General features: G+C 38.2%; 1 protein-coding gene across 3 annotated transcripts in view; it reads right to left on the bottom strand.

Annotated features, from left to right (window-relative positions):
- The window catches only part of AKAP6 (A-kinase anchoring protein 6), a 529,420-nt gene that overhangs the window by 269,447 nt on the left and 234,810 nt on the right, over positions 1–25,163 (bottom strand). For all 3 annotated transcript variants that reach the window (XR_003681883.2, XM_028495685.2, XM_028495686.2), the window contains exon 5: positions 9,273–9,395. Coding sequence is in view for 2 of the 3 variants with exons in the window: in XM_028495685.2 (XP_028351486.1) it covers positions 9,273–9,395 (123 nt within the window). In the remaining variant the exon portion in view is untranslated. The remainder of the gene's footprint in view (positions 1–9,272; positions 9,396–25,163) is intronic.

Raw genomic sequence — 25,163 nt, 5'->3', positions numbered from 1 at the left:
AATGATGTTAGCTGTGGGTTTGTCATATATGGCCTTTATTATGTTGAAGTAATTTCCCTCCATGCCCACTTTCTGGAGAGTTTTTATCATAAATGGGTGTTGAATTTTGTCAAAAGCTTTTTCTGCATCTATTGAGATGATATGGTTTTTATTCTTCAGCTTGTTAATATGGTGTATCACATTGATTTGCGTATATTGAAGAATCCTTGCATCCCTGGGATAAATCCCACTTGATCATGGTGTATGATCCTTTTAATGTGTTATTGGATTCTGTTTGCTAGTATTCTGTTGAGGATTTTTGCATCTACATTCATCAATGATATTGGTCTTTAATTTTCTTTTTTTGTAGTATCTTTGTCTGGTTTTGGTATCAGGGTGATGGTGGCCTCATACAATGAGTTTGGGAGTGTTCCTTCCTCTACAATTTTTTGGAAGAGTTTGAGAAGGATGGGTGTTAGCTCTTCTCTAAATGTTTGATAGAATTCACCCGTGAAGCCATCTGGTCCTGGACTTTTGTTTGTTGGAACATTTTAAATCACAGTTTCCATTTCATTACTTGTGATTGGTGTGTTCATATTTTCTATTTCTTCCTGGTTCAGTCTTGGAAGGTTACCCCTTTCTAAGAATTTGTCCATTTCTTCCAGGTTGTCCATTTTATTGGCATAGAGTTGCTTGTAGTACTCTCTTAGGATGCTTTGTATTTCTGCAGTGTCTGTTGTAACATCTCCTTTTTCATTTCTAATTTTATTGATTTGAGTCCTCTCCCTCTTTTTCTTGATGAGTCTGGCTAATGGTTTATCAATTTTGTTTACCTCTCAAAGAACCAGCTTTTTGTTTTATTGTTCTTTGCTATTGTTTTCTTTGTTTCTATTTCATTTATTTCTGATCTGATCTTTATGATTTCTTTCCTTCCACTAACTTTGGGTTTTGTTTGTTCTTCCTCTAGTTCCTTTAGGTGTTTCTTCAGTGATCTCTTGGTTATGTAGTAACATATTGTTTAGCCTCCATGTGTTTGTGTCTTTTATGCTTTTTTCTCTGTAATTGATATCTAATCTCATAGCATTGTGTTCAGAAAAGATGCTTGATATGATTTCAATTTTCTTAAATTTACTAGGGCTTGATTTGTGACCCAAGTTGTGATCTATCCTGGAGAATGTTCCGTTTGCACTTGAGAAGAAAGATTAATCTGCTGTTTTTGGATGGAATGTCCTATAAATATCATTAAAGTCCATCTTGTCTAATGTGTCATTTAAAGCTTGTGTTTCCTTATTAATTTTCTGTCTGGATGATCTGTCCATTGGTGTAAGTGAGGTGTTAAAGTCCTCCACTATTATTGGGTTACTGTCAATTTCCTCTTCTATGGCTGTTAGCAATTGCCTTATGTATTGAGGTGCTCCTATGTTGGGTGCATATATATTTATGATGGTTATATCTTCTTCTTGGGTTGATCCCTTGATCATTATGTAGTGTCCTTCCTTGTCTCTTGTAACATTCTTTATTTTAAAGTCTATTTTGGGTTTGTTTTTGTAGGTCCTTTTCTTCTCTTATGTTTCCCACTTAGAGAAGTTCCTTTAGCATTTGCTGTACAGCTGGTTTGGTGTTGCTGAAATCTCTTAGCTTTTGCTTGTCTGTAAAGCATTTGATTTCTCCATCGAATCTGAATGAGATCCTTGCCGGGTAGAGTAATCTTGGTTGTAGGTTCTTCCCTTTCATCACTTCAAATATATCATGCCACTCCCTTCTGGCTTGTAGAGTTTCTGCTGAGAAATCAGCTGTTAACCTTATGGGAGTTCCCTTGTATGTTCTTTGTCGTTTTTCCCTTGTTACTTTCAATAATTTTTGTCTTTAATTTTTGTCAATTTGATTATTATGTGTCTCGGCATGTTCCTCCTTGGATTTATCCTGCCTGGGACTCTCTGAGCTTCCTGGACTTGGGTGGCTATTTCCTTTCCCTTGTTTGGGAAGTTTCTGACTATAATCTCTTCAAATATTTTCTCGGGTCCTTTCTCTCTCTCTTCTCCTTCTGGGACCCCTATCATGTGAATGTTGTTGCATTTATTGTTGTCCCAGAGGTCTCTTAGGCTGTCTTCATTTCTTTTCATTCTTTTTTCTTTATTCTGTTCTGTGGCAGTGAATTCCACCATTCTGTCTTCCAGGTCACTTATCCATTCTTCTGCCTCAGTTATTCTGCTATTAATTCCTTCTAGTGTATTTTTCATTTCAGTTACTGTACTGTTCATCTCTGTTTGTTTGTTCTTTAATTCTTCTACGTGTTTTATTTAATTCTTCTAGGTCTGTGTTAAACATGTCTTGCATCATCTCGATCTTTGCCTCCATTCTTTTTCTGAGGTCCTGGATCTTTTTCACTATCATTATTCTGAATTCTTTTTCTGGAAGGTTGCCTCTCTCCACTTCATTTAGTTGTTTTTCTGGGGTTTTATCTTGTTCCTTCATCTGGTACATAGCCCTCTGCCTTTTCATCTTGTCTCTTTTTGTGAATGTGGTTTTTGTTCCACAGGTTGCAGGATTGTAGTTCTTCTTGCTTCTGCTGTCTGCCCTCTGGTGGATGAGGCTATCTAAGAGGCTTGTGCAAGTTTCCTGATGGGAGGGACTGGTGGTGGGTAGAGCTGGGTGTTGCTCTGGTGGGCAGAGCTCATTAAAACTTTAATCTGCTTCTCTGCTGATGGGTGGGGCTGGGTTCCCTCCATGTTAGTTGTTTGGCCTGAGGCGACCCAATGCTGGAGGCTACGCAGATCTTTGGTGGGGCTAATGGCAGACTCTGGGAGGGCTCATGCCAAGGAGTACTTCCCAGAACTTCCATTGCCAGTGTCCTTGTCCTCACGGTCATCCACAGCCACCCCCAGCCTCTGCAGGAGACCCTCCAACACTAGCAGGTAGGTCTGGTTCAGTCTCCCTTGGGGTCACTGCTCTTTCCCCTGGGTCCCGATGCACACACTACTTGGTGTGTGCCCTCCAAGAGTGGAGTCTCTGTTTCCTCCAGTCCTGTCGAAGTCCTGCAATCAAATCCCACTAGCCTTCAAAGTCTGATTCTCTAGGAATTCTTCCTCCCGTTGCCCGACTCGCAGGTTGGGAAGCCTGAGGTGGGGCTCAGAACCTTCACTCCAGTGGGTGGACTTCTGTGGTATGTGTTCTCCAGTTTGTGAGTCACCCACCCAGCAGTTATGGGAATTGATTTTATTGTGATTGTGCCCCTCCTACCATCTCATTGTGGCTTCTCCTTTGTCTTTGGATGTGGGGTATCTTTTTTGGTGAGTTCCAGTGTCTTCCTGTCGATGATTGTTCAGCTGTTAGATGTGATTCCGGTGCTCTTGCAAAAGGGAATTAGCGCACATCCTTCTACTCTGTCACCTTGAACCAATCTCTGACAGCAATTTTTTAAATGATGGGAACAAGAGTCCCTAAATTGAGTCAGGCAAAATGTACATTCCCAGGTGCTTGGAGCAGTTCAGGGATCCTTTTTAACTGAAAAGGGAAGACAACATTATTTGTCTCCTAGATGCACAGAATAAGTTATATGAGCAAAAGAATGTGGTCCAGGACTTTCACATGTCCAAAATGAGCCTCCTGTCCCCAGGCATCAACCTCAAAATGCCTAAGTGCTATAAATTTCCAGCAGATCTTTCCATCCAAAAGCTACCAAAGTAAGTCAGTCAAGGCTGGGAGTCAAGTATCTCAAATCCCTCAAAGAGAAGTAATGCTTCTCCCTGCTAAACTCTAAGCTACTCACCTTAAACTGACAGGAATCAAGGGGGACAAGCAAATGGAACTTCAAAGGTCCTATGAAGCCACCAGCCCTACTCAGCAAGGCTGAGGGGAGGTGGCAGCCAAACTGAGACAGCTCAGGCTTTTGAAGCGTGATCGAGTATCTGTTGTTACCTGAAGAGTACAGGCATGTGGTAGCTGCTCGTGGTGTGAAGCTCAGCTTTCTTGGGCCAGAGCTGCCTGTCCTCTCAGCAGAGGAGGGTAGGCAGGGAGAGGTGGGCACCAGGAAGTGGGAAAACGGAGAGCCTGTCACCTCTTCACTTCAAGCAACGAGAAATGGAACACAGGTAGACACAGAAGGGCAAGCAAAAGAAACACAGCTGAATGTATTTGGGGAAATTTTCTGGTATGACTAAAAACTTTGTGAGAAGTATATTGTTTTTCTTATGATACAAAAGAAAGCTATTTTTAAAAAATGATATAAATACCTAAATATAGATGGTAAAGGCAGGAAAACATCTGTACTGAGCTTTTGTTAGCCAGTCATATTATTAGTTTAATTCAGTCTGTTTTTATAAGTACTTAGAGTAATGACACAATAAGGAATGAGGAAAAAATTTCAGACCTTTCAAGGGCAGATTGTTATACTCAAATCCATTTTCCATTATGCCCATTGTTATTCTCTCATTTAAGCCATGGACTTATCCAGTCAATCTATGGCAAGCTGACCCTTCCCCCATGGAATTTACAGTTGATTCTTGTCACTCTCCTGTTTTAAAATAAAATCAAACCTTCATTGAGTCCCCATTGCTCCCAGAGAAAAGTTCAATCCATTAAAAGGACATTCAATCTCTTTTACCACCCAGCCCTAACCTGCAGGACACAACTTAGCCTCAGCCACACCAGATGGCTCACCCCACCTCCCTTACTTGCCCATAAAATTTCCTCCCATCTCCTCTCCTCCCCTCTTTATCCAACAAATCATATATGGCCTGTGAGGTCTATATCAAATTACCTCTCTGAGCCTTCCCCACCCTGAGGAAGAACTAATAAAACTTTGCCCTATGCTCCAAACAGTACTTTGCTTATCCTACAAGAAGTTTACTGCTCAAAATTATATTACATTCATCATTTATGGGTCCACAGATGACTACATTTAATCTATGGTCATCTCCCTTAGATTGCAAATCCCTAGAAGAAAGAAGCGAAACTCATTCATCATGTATTCCTAACACATAAACAACTGCCTGGCACTCACAGGTGCTTAACATATATGAACTCATCATCACCATTTCCCCCATGTTTTCTCATTTATCAAATTGAATTAAGAATGTTGTTTTTCCAAGGCTATTTCTATGTGGTTGGTTAATGTTTGCCCAACATGACATGGTGCTACCTATGCAAATTTATCTCCCAAGTTTAAGCCAGGCCTTTATGCTTGGCTCTTTTTCCTAATTATCGCACAGATGTCTGGTGTCAGTTTGACTTTGCTTTCTCCTACTAGATACTCTGATTGGCTACAGATTTTAAAAAAACTTCTGCTTTGTTTTCCTGCAATTGATTGCATATGATGTGGTACCATTTTGTGAATTAGGCATGGATAAAAACTATTTGGGAGATGACAGTTATCTTTTCGGAAGCAAACGGACATGAAATGTAATCTCTTGAGGGAGAAGTTGCTGTCATGCTCTGCTGCTTTACTCTTCAGCAGTCTAACTCTGAAGATAATATAAATTCTTTCAAAGGAAAAATATCTAAATAGTCCACGAAGAACTATTTATGATGCTTCTACTTACATGTAATTTTTGGTGACTTTTGCTTCTTTAGCCAATAAAAATGGTGGTGAGGGAAACAACCTTAGTGTCCACCATCAGTTGAATGGGTAAACAAATTGTGTTATAACTATGCAATGGAATACTATTCAGCAATAAAAATGAATGAACAATTGGAACATACAACATCAAAATAAGTATGCTGGGTGAAAGAAACCAGACCAAAAAAGAAAAAAAAAAAAGAGAGAGAAAGAGAACATGTTGTTTGATTCCATTTATGCAAAATTCTAGAAAGTACAATCTAACAGTGACAGAAAGTAGACCCTTGATTACTTAGGGATGAAGGAAAGGCTGAGAGGGAAGGGAGGGAGCAATTACAAAGGGTCATGAAGAGGCTTTTGGAGGTGATGGATATGTTCACCATCTTGACTGTGGTGACGGTTTCATGGGTGTATACATTTGTCAATTTGTCAAAACTTGCAAAATTGTTTACATTAAGTATATACAATTTAGTATGCCAATTATACCTCAATGAAGCTGTTAAAAAAGTGGACAGAGGTGAAGAAGAAGGGAATCCATTCAAGAACATATGTATACAATGCTATTTTAAAAGTGGTTTTCAAAGAGGAATGTCTAATATGCTCAATACTTGCAAAATTCAAACATTTTCCTGCAAATGTCATTTTCTAAAAAGACAGGAATTGTATTTTTGAAGGAGCAGCCAGGTTGCAAGCAGATGATTAATTATCATGGAAAATCAATGATGTATCATCACAATTTCACAGTTTTTCTTACAGTTAGAATAAAGCTCCTTCATATCTCTCATAAAGGTATTGTGAAGGTTTAATTGATTTGTGTTGGTGAAAACCCTTGGTTACTGTTATGGAAAAGAATTGAATTAAGTATCAAAATATAAATGTACAACTTTTGTTATTGTTTATTTGCTTTTGTTTATAATAAATATTGCAGGGTGCCAACTATTCTAACACATTATTAACTCAGGGGAGACACCGGACTCAGAGGCTTGTACATCTGTTGGTTTAATGTTTAAATTATAGACTCTATAGAGATGTTCAATGAAACTCATGTAGCTAAGTCTACATACTAGATAATCTTGCAAATAAATACCTCTTGCCCACTCGTTAAGGAGCAGTAATGACTTATACAGTGTGAACTAAGAAATATAAATCTCTAGACTTAGTTGTATACTTTCTTTAAGGAAAGGTAGATATTTTTTGCCTTCTTTTGAGAAGAATAACTTAATATTAACTCAGCGCCACAGTAAGGAAATACAATAAAAAATATAAATGACAATATTGCTCAGGAGATATGTAGACAGACATTGTGCTCAGATAGACAGTAACTCAGAGTTTGTCTGAAAGATGTTTAAACAACAGGCTGTATCTAGACTAGCAGACACAGCATGCAGTAAAACAGTGACTCAATAATTGTCTTTAAGTATCATTCAATGGCAATCCACACCCAGTAGGTCTTCAGTAACTGTTAAACAGTATTATTCATAATTTCAGCCCCTGAAATTGTGAGTTAACAACAGTGAACAAATCTGGATATTACAGTCCCTCACTATTCGCAAAGCAGAGGTAAAGATGTTCCTATGTTATCTCTAGCCCAACTAATACAGACATGATGGTGGAGAAAATTCATTCAAGAAAGTGTTGACCATTAGGCGGGAACAAGGTTATTCTTTAAAAGATAAACATTTTAAGAAGGGCTGTTTGTTGTGGATCTGAGGTAGAGATCCACAGCAAAGGGGATAATGATTTTCACATTTTGGATGAGAATGTCATTATGAGGCAGGTACTGGATACTTGCCATTCATTACGTCTGTAAAGCATTCCACAATTTACAGGACTAGAATACAGTGGTCATAAGCCACGTGTGGCAATTTAAACGCAAACGTAAGTTAATTAGAGTTAGAAATTCATTTCCTCAGTTGCTCTAGCCACATTTCAAGTGTTCAGTAGATAGATGTGGTTAGTTATTGCACATTGGATGTGCAATATAGAATATTCCATCATCACAGAAAGTTCTAGTGGATAGTGTTGGGCTAGAATGAGACAGAGGCCAACACAGGGATGCTAAGTAAAGAATTCCGTACTACGGATTTGAGACCAGGAGTGCACGTTGGTTACAAAGAGGTTGTGTCACTCAACTCCCAAAGAGAGGAGAGACCTTGGTTCATATTCTCCTAGCCTGGCTTTCATTTCAATAAATAGTCTAGAGTTAAAGTGCCCTTTGTGTCCCCATGCCCTCTGGGACCTCAAAAGCTAAATGTGTGTTTTCCATAAAATATTAAATCAAGAGAAATTAAGACAGCACACTTAATGTGAAATAAAGTTCATATATTCCTGTTTAAACACAGATTAGAATTTCTGTCAGAACAATGCCAGTGAAAAGTTGACATTCTAATTAATACAATTTACATTATAAAGCACTGAATATCTTTATCTTGCTATTATGAAATGCCCTCTTTAAAAAAAAAAATCAAGGCTCTACTCAACAGGGAATTGAATACTAAGGGCAGTATTTTAAAACCCACGTACAAGAGAGGTGGTTAGGGTCACTGGCATTTTTACACACCATCAATCCAGGTCTCTAAAAACAGAAGCATCCTCTACCAGTTTTGTGATTTTTTTTTTTATCTTTCACAAGACTATTTGCATGCAGAAATAGGATTTTGAGGCTGTTTTTCTTGCAATGATATAAAATACACTGCAAACAGCAAAAAACTAAAACATCCTCTCTGTCTTCCCCCTCTTCTCTCCTTCTCTCTTCTCCCTCTCTCTCCTTCTCTCACTTAATATCACAGGGAACAGTTCTGGAACCCTGTGAACTAACATACATGCAGGACTCCCACACATTGTTTACTCAATCCAAATTCTGAGTATGTAAGAGGGGCAGAAAATCAGCCCCACAGTCGGGTACCCAAGGATTCGTGTTCATTGCCTTTGTCGATTTTATGCTATCAGTGAAAGGAATAAAGATGAGATCCTTAAAGCTTGAATTTTCATTTCCTATGACAACGTGCTTTTTCTTCATGCTTTATCACACTCCACTACTTGGTTTCCACCCCTTCATAATTGATATCGGCCATTTGAAGCATTCAGTAAAAACCTCATGAGGTTCATCAAATGTCCCCCAGTCTATAATTCTTGCTTCTAACATATTCAGGAGCATATTCATCCAAGTGTTTTCTACTTCCTCTCCATGGATTTCCCTGTGCACAGGGACCAGTGTAATGACAGTTGTATTAATTATATGCTGAGAAACCCACATAGCAGCAAAAATGATGGAGATCATCGTTTTAAATATTTTATTAAAATAACCCAATGTAGAACAGATAAAGTAGACTCTCTTGATAATGAGAGGTTCATTAATTTTACAAGGATTCTAGAAAACTTAGAATGGTCATCAAAATTACCTCTTTCTTTTTTTTTTTTTAAGAAGAGGAAAACCTTCAATTGTCACTTTAGAGAGCAAAGGTCTAGTAAAATTTTCTAAGGTATTTTTTTAAAGAATTACTTACCTTTCTGGAAAAAGTTTTGAAAAAATAGCTTGAAATATGGAGGATTTAGATTTCACAGTATTACTTGAAATGCCTGTAAATTTTCAGCTTCTGCAGTTTACCCCATTAAAACTTGGCTTATTAGCATATAATGACTTCTGATAAGTAAAACTGATATTCTCCATAAACAAACAAGCAGCACATTAAAATCCTTCCCTAACTAACAGCAAGAGCAGCACAGTCTTGCCTACCAAGTGCGTCTCCAGGTACAGTTTAAGGCCATCCGTCTCTGCTTTGGGAGGTGTCCAATTCTCAGTGGTTTCCATGGCTTCGTTTAACCATTGAATAAATTCATCCAGCTTGTTTACAAACCCCTTGTGACAGAAAAGAGGAAAAAAGGACAAGAAAAGCATGTTAACTGGTTATTTTTTAAAGCCAATCTTAAAAATTCCAAACCTTGTCGATGGTAAAATTGATACCATTGCACTCCCATCCTATTTCCATGTTATACAAAAAAATTCCCACCATTCTTGCCACTGAAATCTATTAAAATGGAAAGAAACTGTCCATGACTCCCTCTTAGTTTTTTCCTAGGAACACTTTTTTTGAGGAACTTGGATTGGACTGCAGGGTGTCATTGGAAAGGTGACCTCAAATCATCCAAACATTTCTGGGTATCTGACAAGCGCCCCCTCACCAAAAAATCAAGTCAGGTCTGCTAGGAACACTCATTGGCTTTGGGGGATAAAAGTACTCCTATAAAGATGGTATTCTTTACTCAGAAGCCCATGGAGTTGAGTTGCCTTAACTGAACTAGAAATCTATTTTTAAATTACAAAAGTGTTTAAAGGGACTTGGATGAGTGATGAATTCTACTAACAGCCCAAATGTCTCTGACTGAATCTGGGTTCTAAGAAGCTAGGAGAGGTAGAGGACCAACGAACAAATGTAAACGCCTAACTCTGGGTGTGTCCTGGACATAAAAAAAATATTCTTGGCTAAGAAGCACAATTCACAACAATCTTGCAAGTTTTCAAATAGTGGTTATAAAAATTTATTGACTATTTAAAAGAACACATCTGTGGAAACTGAAAATATTTTGAAAAAATGAAAGCCCAGCTGTGAACCTTAGGGGAAGGAAACGAACGGGGCTGGGCACCTGCTTGCCATGGCTGGGTAAACAGCACCACCTGGAGGTCAAAAGGAGAAAGGACAGGCTTCTACATTTGAACTCATTGAGATGGCTTGAGAGCTATTTCCCTATTGAACTTAACCCATTTTTCAGATTTACCTTTTGATTAATTTTGATTAATATTTTAATGCTCAACTTGTGAGTTAACTTGTAATAAAAGGCTAAATACTCCTCCCTATCAGGGGGAATCTTAGCTTTCCACCTCCCCTCCTGCTTACACGTGTAGCCACAAAAATATAAACAGAAATCATGGAAGCAAATGAAACGGTAGTCCATCCGATTCTTGATACCTTTGTCACCTGCTATTTCTCCACCTCTCCCAGCCCCTTTCTGTGTATACGGTCACCACTGTTCTGTGTAATGGACAGTGTACTGACTACTATCCCCGTATCATGAGATGGCTATTCTTAGAGAAACCAAGTTGTCTCCACTCTATACACCGAACCATGCAATGTGCAGGAGAATTCACGTTTGGATGCAGACAACGAATATTTGATGTTCATTTTCAGAAGCTCTGCTAGAGTCTTTGTGGTGTGAATGAAGGAAAATGAGGCTGACATAAGTAACAACATAGGAAAATGAGAAAAAAATACAAAATTTTACTTATTTTGTAATATAAATCAAATCCTAGTACAGGAGACAGATCAGTCACTCATTCATTCTTTTAACAAATATTTATTAAGCACCTACTCTGTGTAAAGAACACCGTTGGACATTACTGGGAATAAAATGATAAATATCACTGAAGTAAAAATTTCAGCTGAACATAAAGCATGTCTAAGCACTGGCCTACTGAATTCAGGTAATTTTAATCATTGGAAAAAGTTTCACAAGCAATAGAGAGTTGGGACACACTCCCGGATTTTCCTGTGAAATGTACTCTGTCCATATCAGAATTCTGTCTATACCCAAATTTGTTTCTCTATTTTTAGTATTTGACCTGTTTGTTTCTCTAATATTCTGAGTTCACACGTACTTACCTGGAGAGTCAAAGACAACTATAAAAATCACATTTTCTTCATGGCACAATCCAATGCTGCACTACATAAAAAGCACATTTTACACACGTTCGACTCACTGCTACAGGCTGAATTAAAAACCTCTGAAAGGCCACATTTTAGCCTTCGTCATTCAGACTCCTGTATCTCATCTGTTCAGTCTCTCTCCTGTCACTTTCTACCACTGGTGTCCTTCTCATTCCTTTTGGCCCCTCTTCCATTACCTTTCTCTGACTCCCTGCCGAGCTCTCCAGGGGCACACTGAGGGTGACCAGTCCACAGGTCCCAGCCCTCTTGCGCTACCCCCTTAATTGTTTCCTCCTCGGTGGGCCCCTTGCCATACTCATATTTGATACATGTTCTGAGAGCCTGATGATTGGAGCCAAGCCAGGATTCAACCCCTGGAAGAAACCTTGGTCATCCAACTTGGGAGAAAATGGAACAGCCGTTAGCCTGTTACTACCATCAGTTGACAGCACACCTCCCACTTCCAAATCATTTGCTGGAGGAATCAAATCATTTGCATTTTGAAAGTTTCTTAATGAGGTGCTCTTAAAGCATCTTACTCTTAAACTTTCTAAAGCATCAATCTCTTTAAAGACTAAGAAGCACAGTACAAGTATATGTAAAGGTACACTTTCAGGTTTGTGAAAAATAATTTGCTAGAGCCCTCAGCTAGTTAACATACATTTGAAGATTACATTTGCAAGGAAAATATAAAGTTAGTCTTGCGAACAGCTACACTCTCATAACAGGTTAAGTACCCATTATTGAACCCTCCTGCACTATCGGTGGGAATGTAAACTGGCGCAGCCATTATGGAAAACAGTAGGGAGGTTCCTTTAAAAACTAAAAAAAGAGCTAAAAAATACCAATATGATCCAGCAATCCCATTCCTGGGCATATATCCAAAAAAAAAAAAAAAGAGAACTCTAATTCGAAAAGATGTATGCACCCCAATGTTCATAGCAGCACTATTTACAAAGACATGGAAGCAACCTAAGTGTCCAATGACAGATGAATGGATAAGGAAGTGGTTATATACATATATATATACACACACACAATGGAATACTACTCAGCCACAAAAAAGAATGAAATATTGCCACTTGCAGCAACATGGATGGACCTAGAGATAATCATAGTAAGTGAAGTAAATCAGACAAGGACAAATATATATCACTTATATATGGAATCCAAAAAATAGCACAAATGAATCTATGTACAAAACAGAAACAGATTCACAGACATAGGAAACAAACTTATAGTTACCAAAGGGGAAAGGGGGGGAGGCATAAACTGGGGGGGCAGGGATAACTTAGGAGTACAGGATTAACAGATGCACACTACCATATATAAAATAAACAATAAGGATTTACTGTATAGCACAGGGAACTATATTCAATATCCTGCAATATCCTATAATGGAAAATAATCTGAAAAAAATATATATATGTATCTGAATCACTTTGTTGTACACCTGAAACTAACACAATGTTGTAAATCAACTATGCTTCAATTTAAAGAAGAATACTCATTATTTCTTTTATTTTCCTAACTATTTCTCTTCTATGACAAAACTAGTCTGGTTAACTAGAAACTGTGTGGGTGATTACTGTTGCCCTTTGACAAAGCTGTCATGTGCAGCTGGGACAAAAAGGAGGGCCTTCCTCGTATCAGACATGGGACCAGGAAACAGTGACATAGTAGGAAATAAGACATGGTCCCTGCCTTATGGAGTTAAAAGCCCAGGGGTAATTTTTTATAGAATTACATGATTTTTAGAACAATTGAAATTGAAAACTATTTCTCTAAAAGGGGAAGTATACAACAGGAAGTAGACACTTGTGTTGTCAACACAATTCTGTGAAGTGGTGCTGATTATGGTCATTTTACAGATGAGAAAACTGAGGGTCAAAGAAGGTGACTAGCCCACTGTCAGGGTTGGGATCTGAACCCATATCTCATTCCAAAGTCTATTCCTCTCATGGTACCACGGTGCCCTCTAGAAACAGCGCTCCTAGAAACACATTATCTGACCCAGATGTGGGTGAAGAAACATTTCTTGCCACTCCCACATTCTTACCACTGAGATAAAACTCTCTATGTTCTAAGTCCTTCCCCCCTCACATTCACTATTTTCGGCTAATTTTTCTGAAAGGGGATGAGTGATGAGGTTAGACACAACAAAAAACTTTTTTTTTAAAGCAAGCAAAAATCACTGTAAATTTCATTTCTAATTTATAGAAAATTTAAACCAAAACTTTAAGGCAGTTACATGCTTAAGCGAGCCCATTCTAACAGTGCCTTAATTACAGATGAGTTTGACTCAGTTTAATCACAGAGGAGATGGTCCCTGGTTCTCAGGAGATAGTTTAACCAATGGGCTCAACTGCTAATGTCCTCTCAGTATTTGTTGTTTGGATGTGTGTGTGAACATGTGTGTGTTCACCCCCAGAAGGATGTACATTTCTCAGCAGTGGACAGAGAAATCCAGTGTGAAATCTGACCTAGTCCAGATCAAGTCAGCTGCCTTCAGAGAGGGACCTGCTGAAAATCATCAAGAAATGAACTATTTTCACTGTATTTCTGAAAATAAAAAAGGGCAGCCTCTGCTGTTGAACTTTTTAAACCATTCAAAAAAAGTATTTACCCCTTTCTTAGTATTCCAAGATTAAAGGATTCAGTGAATGACCTCATCTGAATAATGCTAGCTGAAACAATAAGTAATCCTCATACAACATTCACTATGTGCCAGGTATTGGGCACATGGCATTGGGCATGTCTCCTTACTTCTCAGGGCCTCAGTCTTCTCATCTCTAAAATGGGGTGACAGTAGTACCCACCTCACAGGGTCTTTATGAGACTCAAATGATCTAGTTGGGCCAGCTGATCTAACAATTTGTCTAAGTCCCTGGCAGAAATTAGAACTTGAAAAACATTTAAATGAGGATTAATTGTGGCAGCAGGAGAGGGTATAGTAAAAGAGAAAAAAACATGCTTATCATCAACCAGTGTGGATAATGATAAGAGAATAGCTGCTACAACCAGATGAAACTGAATTTGATTCCAGGCTCCATCCACCTCTTACTAACAGTATAAACTAAATGAGCTACTTGATGTCTCTGAACTTCAGTTTCTTCATCTATAAGACAGGGACAGGGATATCCATTTGGGGTTTATGTGAGGATTTCAAGAGAAATTATATTTTAAAGCCTGGCTTGATAAATGATTTTTAAAAACCATTCCTACTTATTAACAGGTTCCAATTTGATCTTGTATGTCATTCACTCAAAACTTTTGGTTATTCACTAAGCATACAGCACTCTGCTAGGTGTCCAGGGAAGATGGAGAGAAAAGTCTTCTCACAGCCACAATATGAGAGGTGGCACCAACCACTCTGGGGGTGCAGCAGAGGGAGTCATGACTTCTGTCTCAGATAATCACATGAGGCGGTGTGGCAGGGGTAGCATCTGAACCTGCAGGTTAGCAAAGATTTCCCTACCTCCTTATTCCACCAGCAAGTCTGAAGGGGATCATATTTCTCTATTAAACAACTACAAGTTTAAGAATAATCTGGCTTAATTTTTCAAAACAGGACACATGCTTTGGAGCCAGTCTTTACATTAGTAATGGTTACCAATGAGTAATCGCAATCCTCTTACCCTACCCACAAGGAAGCTTAATTTAGGCTCTGACAGCTGGTAAAATTAGAACTCCCCTTAGAAGCAAACTTATGCATTGAGATTTTATATGTACATTTACCAACATATATATTTAATCTTCCATTTTTGCTTAATTTTTATATACCTAATTCCTATATGAAATGACTAATTAAGCTTTTTACACAATAGCACTCAAATGTAATTTACCTTTCCTAACCATGTATCAATGTACTTAATGTGCCACCAGGACACAGAGGCTCAAGATAAAATCAAAGCGAGTTAAAAGTGGTACTTTGGACTCAACCATCTCACACATTTACCCACATCCTTACCTATAAAATGCAACGCAGTACAAGTAATTGACAGAAGGGAGGGTATGGTGTGCACTCTTAGAAGAAAGACTGAAGAGAAAATGAAATGGTTTAAGGCAGTTTTAACTCTGTTGCCACAAGAAAACTCAAATACTGAAATGTTTTATGAAATATTTAGCTTCTCTTCTAAAGGTTGAATGGAATGTCTTTAGAATTTTAAAATATTTCTGATAAAATTATCCCAGAATAAAGGCTGTCAGTTGGAAAGAGAGAATAAAAAGGGCATCGAATGGTATTATCTAAAACTGACCACGTAGGAAGTTCTATTCTGAACTCAGTATCATGTGGAAGGGATAAATTGAGATGAATCCCCAGTTTCTTCAAACACTAATGACAGTGGTTTCAACTGGGAAAAGAAGAGCCCAGAAAGATCCCTGACTCTCATAATGGGAAAGGGTTCCCTCCAACAAATCCAGAGGCTTTGACTTCAGTTGCTCCCTATTGATTTCTAAGAAGAAATAATCAACAATTTAAGGGAGAAACAAGTTTGGAATGCATATCATCAAAGTCTAATAAAAATAGGAATGAATAAAAGAATTGGGAATAAACTGGAACTAATAATAATATTAACTGAGTACCAATTATATGCCAGCCGCTTATTTAATACTTACAACTACTCTTACAACTACTCTATGCTGTAAGATTTCCACTCTCCATTTTACAGAGGAGAAAACTGAAGCACAGACAAGCTCAAATACTTAATGGCTGTCAGGAGTGAAGCTGGGGATTCTCCCACATAGCTTTGCTCACGGGCTCTGTGTAAGACCTTGTTTCAAGCACCCCCAATCCTCCAGAGGCACTGGATGAGCATATCAGATCATCTTTATCTGCCTCTAAATCCCAAACAGGGACCTAAGATGCTCACACTTTAGAATTTAGGATTATGACCATTTAATAGTTTACTTATAGGTATTTTATATCCAGTATTATAAATAATAGTACTAAACATTTGGGTGCTGACTATCTACCAACTATTCTTCTGATAATTTATGTAGTCCTTTAATCTTCACAAATTTCTCTACTGTACAGAGGAAGAGGCTGAAGCATAGAAGAGTTATATAATTTATTCAAGGTCATAAAGCCATTAAATAGCTATTAAGTAGTTTTGTTCCAGGGCTCAAGCTCTGAACTGCTACACCACACTGTCTTTCTAAGCAGACTCACCCTGAGGTTCACAGAGAAACACAAAGGACAGAAACATCCACTGTTGTCCATTCTTACTTCCCAAGCCTCTGTGAGAAGCCCAGCCTGTGCCACACGACTTCAACGTTCCCATCACAGCCGCCTGTGTTTCAGATAATTCTCCCTACTCTGCGCTCTTTTCCATCTTCCTTTTCTCCTTTCTTTCTTGACTACTGTTCTCTTTTGCCTTTTCCTTCTCTTTCCTCTCCTCCTAGTCCCTCCACTCCCTTGTTCTTCACTCCTCTCTTCTTTCTTTCACTCCCCTCCCTTCCTCTCCTCTCCTCTTCCTTCTCATTCCTTCTCTCTTTTTTCTATAGCTCAAAGTCTCCCCCAACAATTGACTGTTGGAGCTAATCAATCACTTTTAATAAACAACATTTCCTCACATGTCCATACAGTTTTAATGAAAAGGGCTGTCTCCTTGACACTGAAGTACAGAGCTGAAATGTTGTTATAATCCTGTGTTTAGATATAAATACTTTCCTGATTAGTAAAACCTCCTTGTAAATCTAATATCTGGAACAAGAATGCATGTAGCAAGATGGGAGTGTTTGTAGATACTAAAATTATTAAAAACATTACTTGTGATTGTTGAGTCTTATTTATCTAAATATTCTAAATTTTCTCTAGGGGACATACAGTTCTTCAGTAATAACAAAGTTATACTTTTAGAAAAAAATGGAATTCAGTGCAGAGTTTATCACATTGAATGAGCAAGAAAATAACCAACTTTCTACTAGAGAAGTTCAGGGTGGTGAGTCAGTAAAGGGTAACAACTCAGCCACTGCATTATCATTGGAGCCAAGAAGATAGAAAACAGCATTTACTAAATACATCTGCTTGAAAAGGAGAAGCATTCCTATGCAGATTAGAAGCACAGACCTGATCTTCAAAAGGCCCTTACATCCCATCTAGTTCAATGCCCCCATCTTACAGGTGAGGAAACCGAGGCTCAGAAAGGTTAACTACTTGATTGGTAACAGGCAGCCCGTTGGTAGCTGAGGCAGAAGAACTCAGGTGCTGTGTCCTTAAGTATAGAACTCTAATTGTTCACTTTAAAGTTTTCGTGGACATCTTTTGAACAAAATTTCTAGAGTTCAAAAAAAAAGGACAGAATTAGAGTTTTAAAGAATAATGTAAAATTCCAGAGTACTGTTGGTTTAAATAATTAGGTATAGTATCTAGATTGGGTGGCATTGGACCAGCTGAAAAAGAATAGAGGGCACTGAGAGGAACAGAGAACATTCTTGGCAGATAAAATCCAGTAGAGAACAGTTCATTCTGAGAAATCTAAGTAGCCGATGGCTAACTCTCTGGAGGCAAATAGGGAAACTGAGAAATGAGGTTGGAGAGTCTGGCCAAGAGCCAGGCACATACACCTCGCTCTGGAGTTAGGACTTTATCCTAAGAACGATGGGGGTGGTCACTGCAGTTCTGAAGCAGAAGAGAGAGACAGAAGTTAAAATGGACAAGGCCGGTTGAATGTGATGGCTTAAAAAACTTGAGAAATGTGTTACAATCTGAGATGACCGCCAGCTTTCAATTTTCGTTGGAGGTGCTATTCTCTGAAAGAAGCAATATGATATTCAGAAGGAAGAAGTAATTTGCAGGTATATGATAAACATGGTATTAGATAGCATGAGTATGGCTTCTGAGGTGTGGAGCAAGATCTAGGTTGGAGAAAGCAACATACAGGTCATACTGGAGACCACGGGCATGGAGAGAACCTAGGAACAGTGTGTACGGGCATATCCGCTGTGTCTCCTACAGATTGAGGCCCCACAATGCAATGCACTCAATTTTATTCACCCCAGTCCCTCATTCTGTGACTGTCTCAGTGGTTCTCGACACCGGCTGTGTCCCTAAATTAAACTGTGAAACATACACCAAATTCAGAGAAGGGAAATCTCCTTCAAAGTCCATGAGGGCAACAAAGATAAAAAGCCAACAGCTGAGGGGCATTAGGAACATATTCATGTTGATCTTGGAAAAAAAAAAAAAAGTACTTGCTGCCCCTTTGTGACAAGCTTGCAAAATCCGGTATAACCAGAAAATAGGATGTGCTAATAGGAAGCACTCCTGAGAGAGGCATGTTCTAGTTGTAAAATGAGGGAATTAAGTTGAACAATTTCTCATGCCTTTCTTACTGTTACCATCTGTGGTTCTTGCATATAGAGCCTCCTTCAAAGCCAGAGATGTTCAGATGATTTACCTGTTCTCTTTTAGTTACACAGGGAACTGATCTTTGGTGACTTCCACATACCTTCCCAATGTCTTCTACGCCTCTCACCATATCTATCCTTCAAGACCCAGCTTCAATGCTCCTCTCCCAGCAAATGATCCCAACCTAGCGCTACCTTTCCAACGCACTTGATTAATTTTTCCATCTTTAGCAGTCAGGGGTCTCAGGGGCAATTGTAAACTTATTGGAGTCCCTTCCTTTCTCTTCCCATAATACGTTGTAATGAGATTCTTCTGTTAGAGTGCTGTGGGAACTATTATTTATAAGTACATAATTATAAATACATTTTATAAACATGTATAAATACAAATTATACATAAATAAGTACATATTATTTATAAGTTGTTGTGTGACAATATTATAAACTAGAAGGTTGTTTGTGTTTATCTGAACACACATTCATAGCATAAATTCCCCTACATAAACTTTCTAAGATGTCAGAGAAGTGCATTAACTAAAATTATTGGGCCAGTTAGAGGAGAATTATCTCTAACACAACATAAGAATCATCTGTCAAGGCAGAAGGCCCAGAGTCTCACAGGGAAGAGGGGTGCAGGAGTCTAGGGCGACTATCACAGGTCCCAGGAAGGACAGGCGGCCTTAATCATCGTGGGTGGGGGGGTGAGTAGGAGGTTGAAGCTTCATAATGACCAAGATGCCTGAAGGTAGGAGGAGAAAATAAGGTGGTAGCATTTGATCCCAAAAGGCCAGGGCCATCTACATACAAAGAGCTTCTGAGGCCTCACCCCTCCCCTCCCAAAATAGTAATAATAACAACAATAACAACCACAAGAGCTAACATTTATTGAATGCTTACTACATGCCAGGTACTATTCTGAGCTCTTTACACATTTTAACACATTTAATGGTCCAAAAAAAAAAAAAACTCTATGTGGAACCCTATTTTGCAAGGGAGGAAACTGGGGCAAGAGAGATCAAGTCACTTGCTCAAGATAACATAGGTGATAATACACAGAACCTCATCTACCTGAAAGATGGAAAGCACCTGGGCCTCAGCATACAGGCAGCACCTTTCCTGGGTAAAGTTGCTTATTCACCATGCAAATCTCAGGCCAAATCATCTTTATAGAATGAGATCAAGAGCCTCAGACATGATCTGACATCAATCTGACATCATGAGTGACCCGGACACAGAACCCACACTCTTGGAATGATCTGCCCCCATATTGTCAGAATAGCACAAACAGCAGTGCTGACAGTTAATTTTAAGACATCACAACGACAAATCTGCCAAGATGAATGTTTCCAATCTTCTCCATTTAGCTGACCTTACTTGCTATAAATTCGGGCTAATCCATATCTAATTCTTACTGGGTTACTCACTTGTTTGCTGTGAGTAACCATTGTCCCTGGTCTCTTGGCACCTAGCAAACGCTAGCCAGGCCCCAAATTCCTCTAGGATGTCTGGTTCTTCTCACATTACAGTGCTGGGAATGCAGCATGAATAGCTGCATACCTCCAGGCTCACTAATGCCATAGCCTCACACTCACTTACCATTATGGTCTTTTAAGGGAGATTCTCCCAGAATTCCATGGAACAGAAAGAAATTCCATGTTGAAGTGATATATTCCAGTGAATATTTTGCAGAGAACTGGCTGCATCTCTTAGTTATGCCTCTTAGTCTCTTATAAAATTTCAGAACTGAGAGGTATCTTAAGAGGTCAGTCAATTCAATTTCTTTACTAATGTTTATTTTTCGAAACTGAGGCTTGGGAGTTAAGTTTCCAAGGTCACAATGCTACATAGGGGCAGAATTAAGATTCTTATTCTAGTTCTTTCTATTATTGTTGATGCTATTCCCTGAATTCATAGGAAAAGTTACAATAATGATAAGACTAGTATTTATGTAGCCTTTAGAGTTTACAATGAACTGTTGCTCTTTGTAATTTCATACAATAATCTGTGCAATGGCATAACAAACATAATTAATATCCCATTTTAAAGACTAGGAGATTTAAACAGTAAACTTTCAGCAACTTATTCAAGTTTTCATAATTAAACAGTAGGGGGCTGTGAATTGCGCCCAAAGTTCCTGCTATTAAGTCTTGTACCCTTAAGTAAATTACTAACTTCTCTATATATAATATCTCTGTCCTCATTGGTAAAATGAGGATATAATAAAAGTGTCTTCATCAAAGAAGGATTTTTTTTTCTTTAGAATTAAATGTGTTAAGTGAATAAAACTCTTAGCATCTTGCCTGACATGTTATAAGTAGTCAATAAATGTCAAGGTTTTGTTTGTTTTTTTAATTGCTACCTTTCTAAAACATTCTATGGCTAATACAGAGTCATTACTTTAGGCTTAAGGATAAAGAAGAATTCACTAATATCCTATTAATAATTTTAGTTGAATTTAAAAATGCAACACTGAGTTTATTCCTCTTTTGATTTTCATCATCATAGAAATATTTGCTGTCAAATGCAGTTAGGAACTTTCATCATCTTGACACAACAAAATGTAATTTAATCATAGCTTTTTCACACCAAGAAAATAACAAAGAACTATTTTCATCTTAATGTTTAAAACTGCAAACAAAAAACTGCACCTTCCGTATACATTTCAGAAGGTAAAAATGAGACGCACTGACTGGATGCAGCCTCACGGTGGTGCTAAATCACCATTGATAAAGGCTCGAGACCCAACTAAGGCTCTGCAGAAACCAAACTGACGCAGGATTGAAACACTCCTACTGGGTTAACCAGGGAGGTATTTGCTTTGGATCCCTATGGTTCTTCTCCAGCAACTTTGAGCAATGACCTTGACATACTGTCCGAACAAATCCATTAGTAATGTTAATTCAGTTTTTTTCCTGGCACTGCAACAAATAAATTATACACAAATATATACAATATTACCCTTAAAAAGAACTGTGTAGCTTTCTTTTTTAATGTTATTAATTGAGAATTCTCAACTTGGATTTGGCCACAGCATTTGCATATAAGATAACATTTACCTTTGCCCCGTTCATCAGCTGTGTATCTTAATTTCTTATGTCCCTTGGAACCATTTATTAAAGTCCTTACATCTCCCTGCCCCAAACCTCAGCTTGAAATCTCAACTCTTTTGACACCCTTCCTCCACTATCTCATTTTTTAAAAGCCACAAAATTTTATTGATTTGTCTTTTATAACATCTCCCACCTCTGTTTCTTTATTTTCCTTAGTTGGCTTCCAAAACCACAGTTCAGACCCTTTTAGCAATAACCTTCAAAATTAGTCTTAGAGCATTAGCTACCAACCTTGACTGTACATGAGAAATGCATGAAGGAGCTTTAAAAAATACCTATCCCTCAAGAGTCTGATTTAATAGCTCTGGGTGGAGGCTGAAGTTGGAATTTTTTTTCAGAGCACCCCAGTGATTATAATAAATGTGCAGCCACAATCAAGAACCACTTTGCTAGAGCTGTATCCAGCACACCATGGCCAGATTAACCTTAAACTGCCAACCATCTGAGCCAAAAATTTTAAGTAATGTCTCCTCTTCAGAAAGATTGCAAATTAGTGACTTGAAGGCTAAACCTATCCTATGGATGTGTTTTATTTGGCCCGTTTTTAAATTGTTCAGACCAAAAATTAACAAATTGGGAGATGTCACATAAAACCCAGATTTGCTACTTCTTTTTAAAAATTGCAAGATCTTGCCACACAGGGCCCACACTCCCGTTCAACAATCACTTGGAACTAGGCAGTTGGCTGCCCTCTAGACATGGCACTTACCCTCTGTTACTCAGTCTCTTTCACTCCCCACTTCCACCCGGCTGTATGACTCATTTATATTATGTGTCTGCCCCTCTTAGAGTCATTTTACTTTGTAACTCCTGGTCTAAAGGAAAAAGTTCAATCTGAATGATAAATTCACTCACTCACTTATTCATTTATTCATGCATTCATTAGACAGGTATTTATTTTGTGTCTGTGCTATGTAAACACTTGGAATTCAAAGTTCATATTTTGGTCCTTTCTTTCTAACTTTATATTCCCCTTCCCTTCAACTAACTCTTTTCTAACCAGCAATTGGTTTAAGAGAACATCTCCCTCCTAAAGTTCATAGCCTAAAGGCTAATTTCCCTAACTCCTTTGCAGTTAGGTGATGCCATATGACAAAGTCTGGACCAATGGGATGTGAACAGAAGAAACGTGTACAACTTCCAAGCCCTGTCTGTGAGAAGAAAGCTGGGTGCTCTCCACGTTCCCCTTCTGGTGAGATGGAACACAGATACAGCATTGGTGCACCATAGTACAAGAGCAACAGGGAGAAAGCACCTGAATCCCTAGATGGCCTCTATCTTCCCTGGATTGTCTGCCTACCTCTTGCTATGTGAGAGAGAAAAAGTCTTCTATCTCATTGTATTTGGGGATCTCTTTGTTTATAGCAGTTTAGCCTACACCCTTTACTATTTCCCAAATATACCTTAAATATTCTTGCCCTCAACCTTAGCTTATACCAAAGCTTCTGTCACTAACATTCTGTCTCCTCATCTCTCCTAAATTCTACTCATTATTCAAGGTCCAGCTCAAGTAGTCCACCTTCTGTGATGCTTGGTCTAGGTACACTTGTTATCTTCCTTCCTCTGCTCTCCCATTGTGTAACTTTCCACTTGAGACTTATCAAATATTATCTTATTTAATAAACAGAGCCTAGAATTATGTTGTCCTATCTCTTTCAAATTCTAAGTCCAGAATTTAAAACAAAATTTTAGATTGTGCATAGCATAAAGAAGAATATTCTGAGTTCCTACAGCATTCTGCTACTAACACCGCTTGTTGAATAATAATCTGTACTATCAATTCATGTTCAATTTGTGATCTTTTAGGACTCTTGAATCTTCCAATTTTAATTACAAAGCTGAGCCTTCCCAACTCTTTAAAAATGTGGCTTCTTCCTTGATATTTAAACTGAATTGTTTATTCTTGCATCTAAACAGCTCCTCAACCCTCTGGATACATATTTCTTTTTCTTTTTTTTTTTTTTTGGATACATATTTCTAAGACTAAGAAATGTACTGAGAAGATCAAGGGTTCAAGCTCGAATGGTGATGAAGAGCCAACTAATAGTCCTCTCATATTTGGAATCTGAGAATCTCTAGGACAACATCAGAGGAAGAAAGTAGAAGATACTCTTGGGGAAGGAAATTAAAAGGGAAAATAGGTGCCAGAGAGTGAAAACTATATGTTCCAGAGGAATAGTAAAGAAAAAGAATAGGAGAGAATATATAAGAAAGAGAGAGAATTCAGATATAGGAGGAAGACTAGCAACTGTGAGGGAAAAGGTTAGCATAAGGGAAAGGCACATACAAAACGAAATGCCAGTGAAGAACAGTGGAATCCAATAACCTTAAAATGCTTCCTATCTGATAGGATGCTCTTAAGAGATCATTATAAACACCAAAGTGCAGACTACCACTCCACCAACTCTAGGAAAACTGCTATGTGGTTGGTATAAAAGAAACATCAAAGGCAGGTGAGAATTAAATTTACAGCAGATCTTGATTATAAGTTACTCTGGGGACAAATAAAGAAAAATACAGCTGTGTTTCAAATCAAGTAAAGAATGGCAGACAGGACTTTTTAAAAAGAGTGACTCCCAAGTGTTTTTCTAAAGACAAATCTTGTCTCTTGAAGTTGTGTCCTACCACGCAAAAAAGCTAGGGGTGAGATCTTTAAAGCACGAGAGGTAATCACACTGAGATAAAATAAAAAATAACTCAAACGCTTAAACCTAAGATTTAAACTATAAAACTCGTAAAAGAAAACATAAAATAAAAGCCTCATGACATGGGTCTTGGCAATGATTTCCTGGATATGACACCAAAAGCACAGCCAACAAAAGAAAAAATAGACAAATGGGGCCACATCACCCTTTAAAAATTTTATGCATCAAAGGGCCCAATCAACAGAGTGAAAAGGAATGGGAGAAAATGTTTGCAAATCAAATATATAATAAAAGGTTAAGATCCAGAATATAAAGAACTCCTACAACTCAACAACAAAAAAATCAAATAACCCAATTTAAAAAGTCGACAACATACTTGAATAGACATTCTTCCAAAGAGGATATACAAATGGCCAACAAGCATATGTAAAGATGTTCAACATCGCTAATCATCAGAGACACGCAAATCAAAATCATGAGACAATTCAAAAGAGTGATGTGCCACAATGTTCACTGAAGCTCTATTGACAATAGCCAGGACATGGAAGCAACCTAAGTGTCCATCGACAGATGAATGGTTAAAGAAGATGTGGCACATATATACAATGGAATATTACTCAGCCATAAGAAGAAACGAAATTGAGTTATTTGTAGTGAGGTGGATGGACCTAGAGACTGTCATACAGAGTGAAGTAAGTCAGAAAGAGAAAAACAAATACTGTACGCTAACACATATATATATGGAATCTAAAAAAGAAAGTGGTTCTGAAGAACCTAGGAGCAGGACAGGAATAAAGACGCAGATGTAGAGAATGGA

The sequence above is a fragment of the Physeter macrocephalus genome, chromosome 11 (assembly GCF_002837175.3).
Source record: "Physeter macrocephalus isolate SW-GA chromosome 11, ASM283717v5, whole genome shotgun sequence".
Classification (NCBI taxonomy): domain Eukaryota; kingdom Metazoa; phylum Chordata; class Mammalia; order Artiodactyla; family Physeteridae; genus Physeter; species Physeter macrocephalus.
This window is presented reverse-complemented; position numbering and strand designations above follow the sequence as displayed.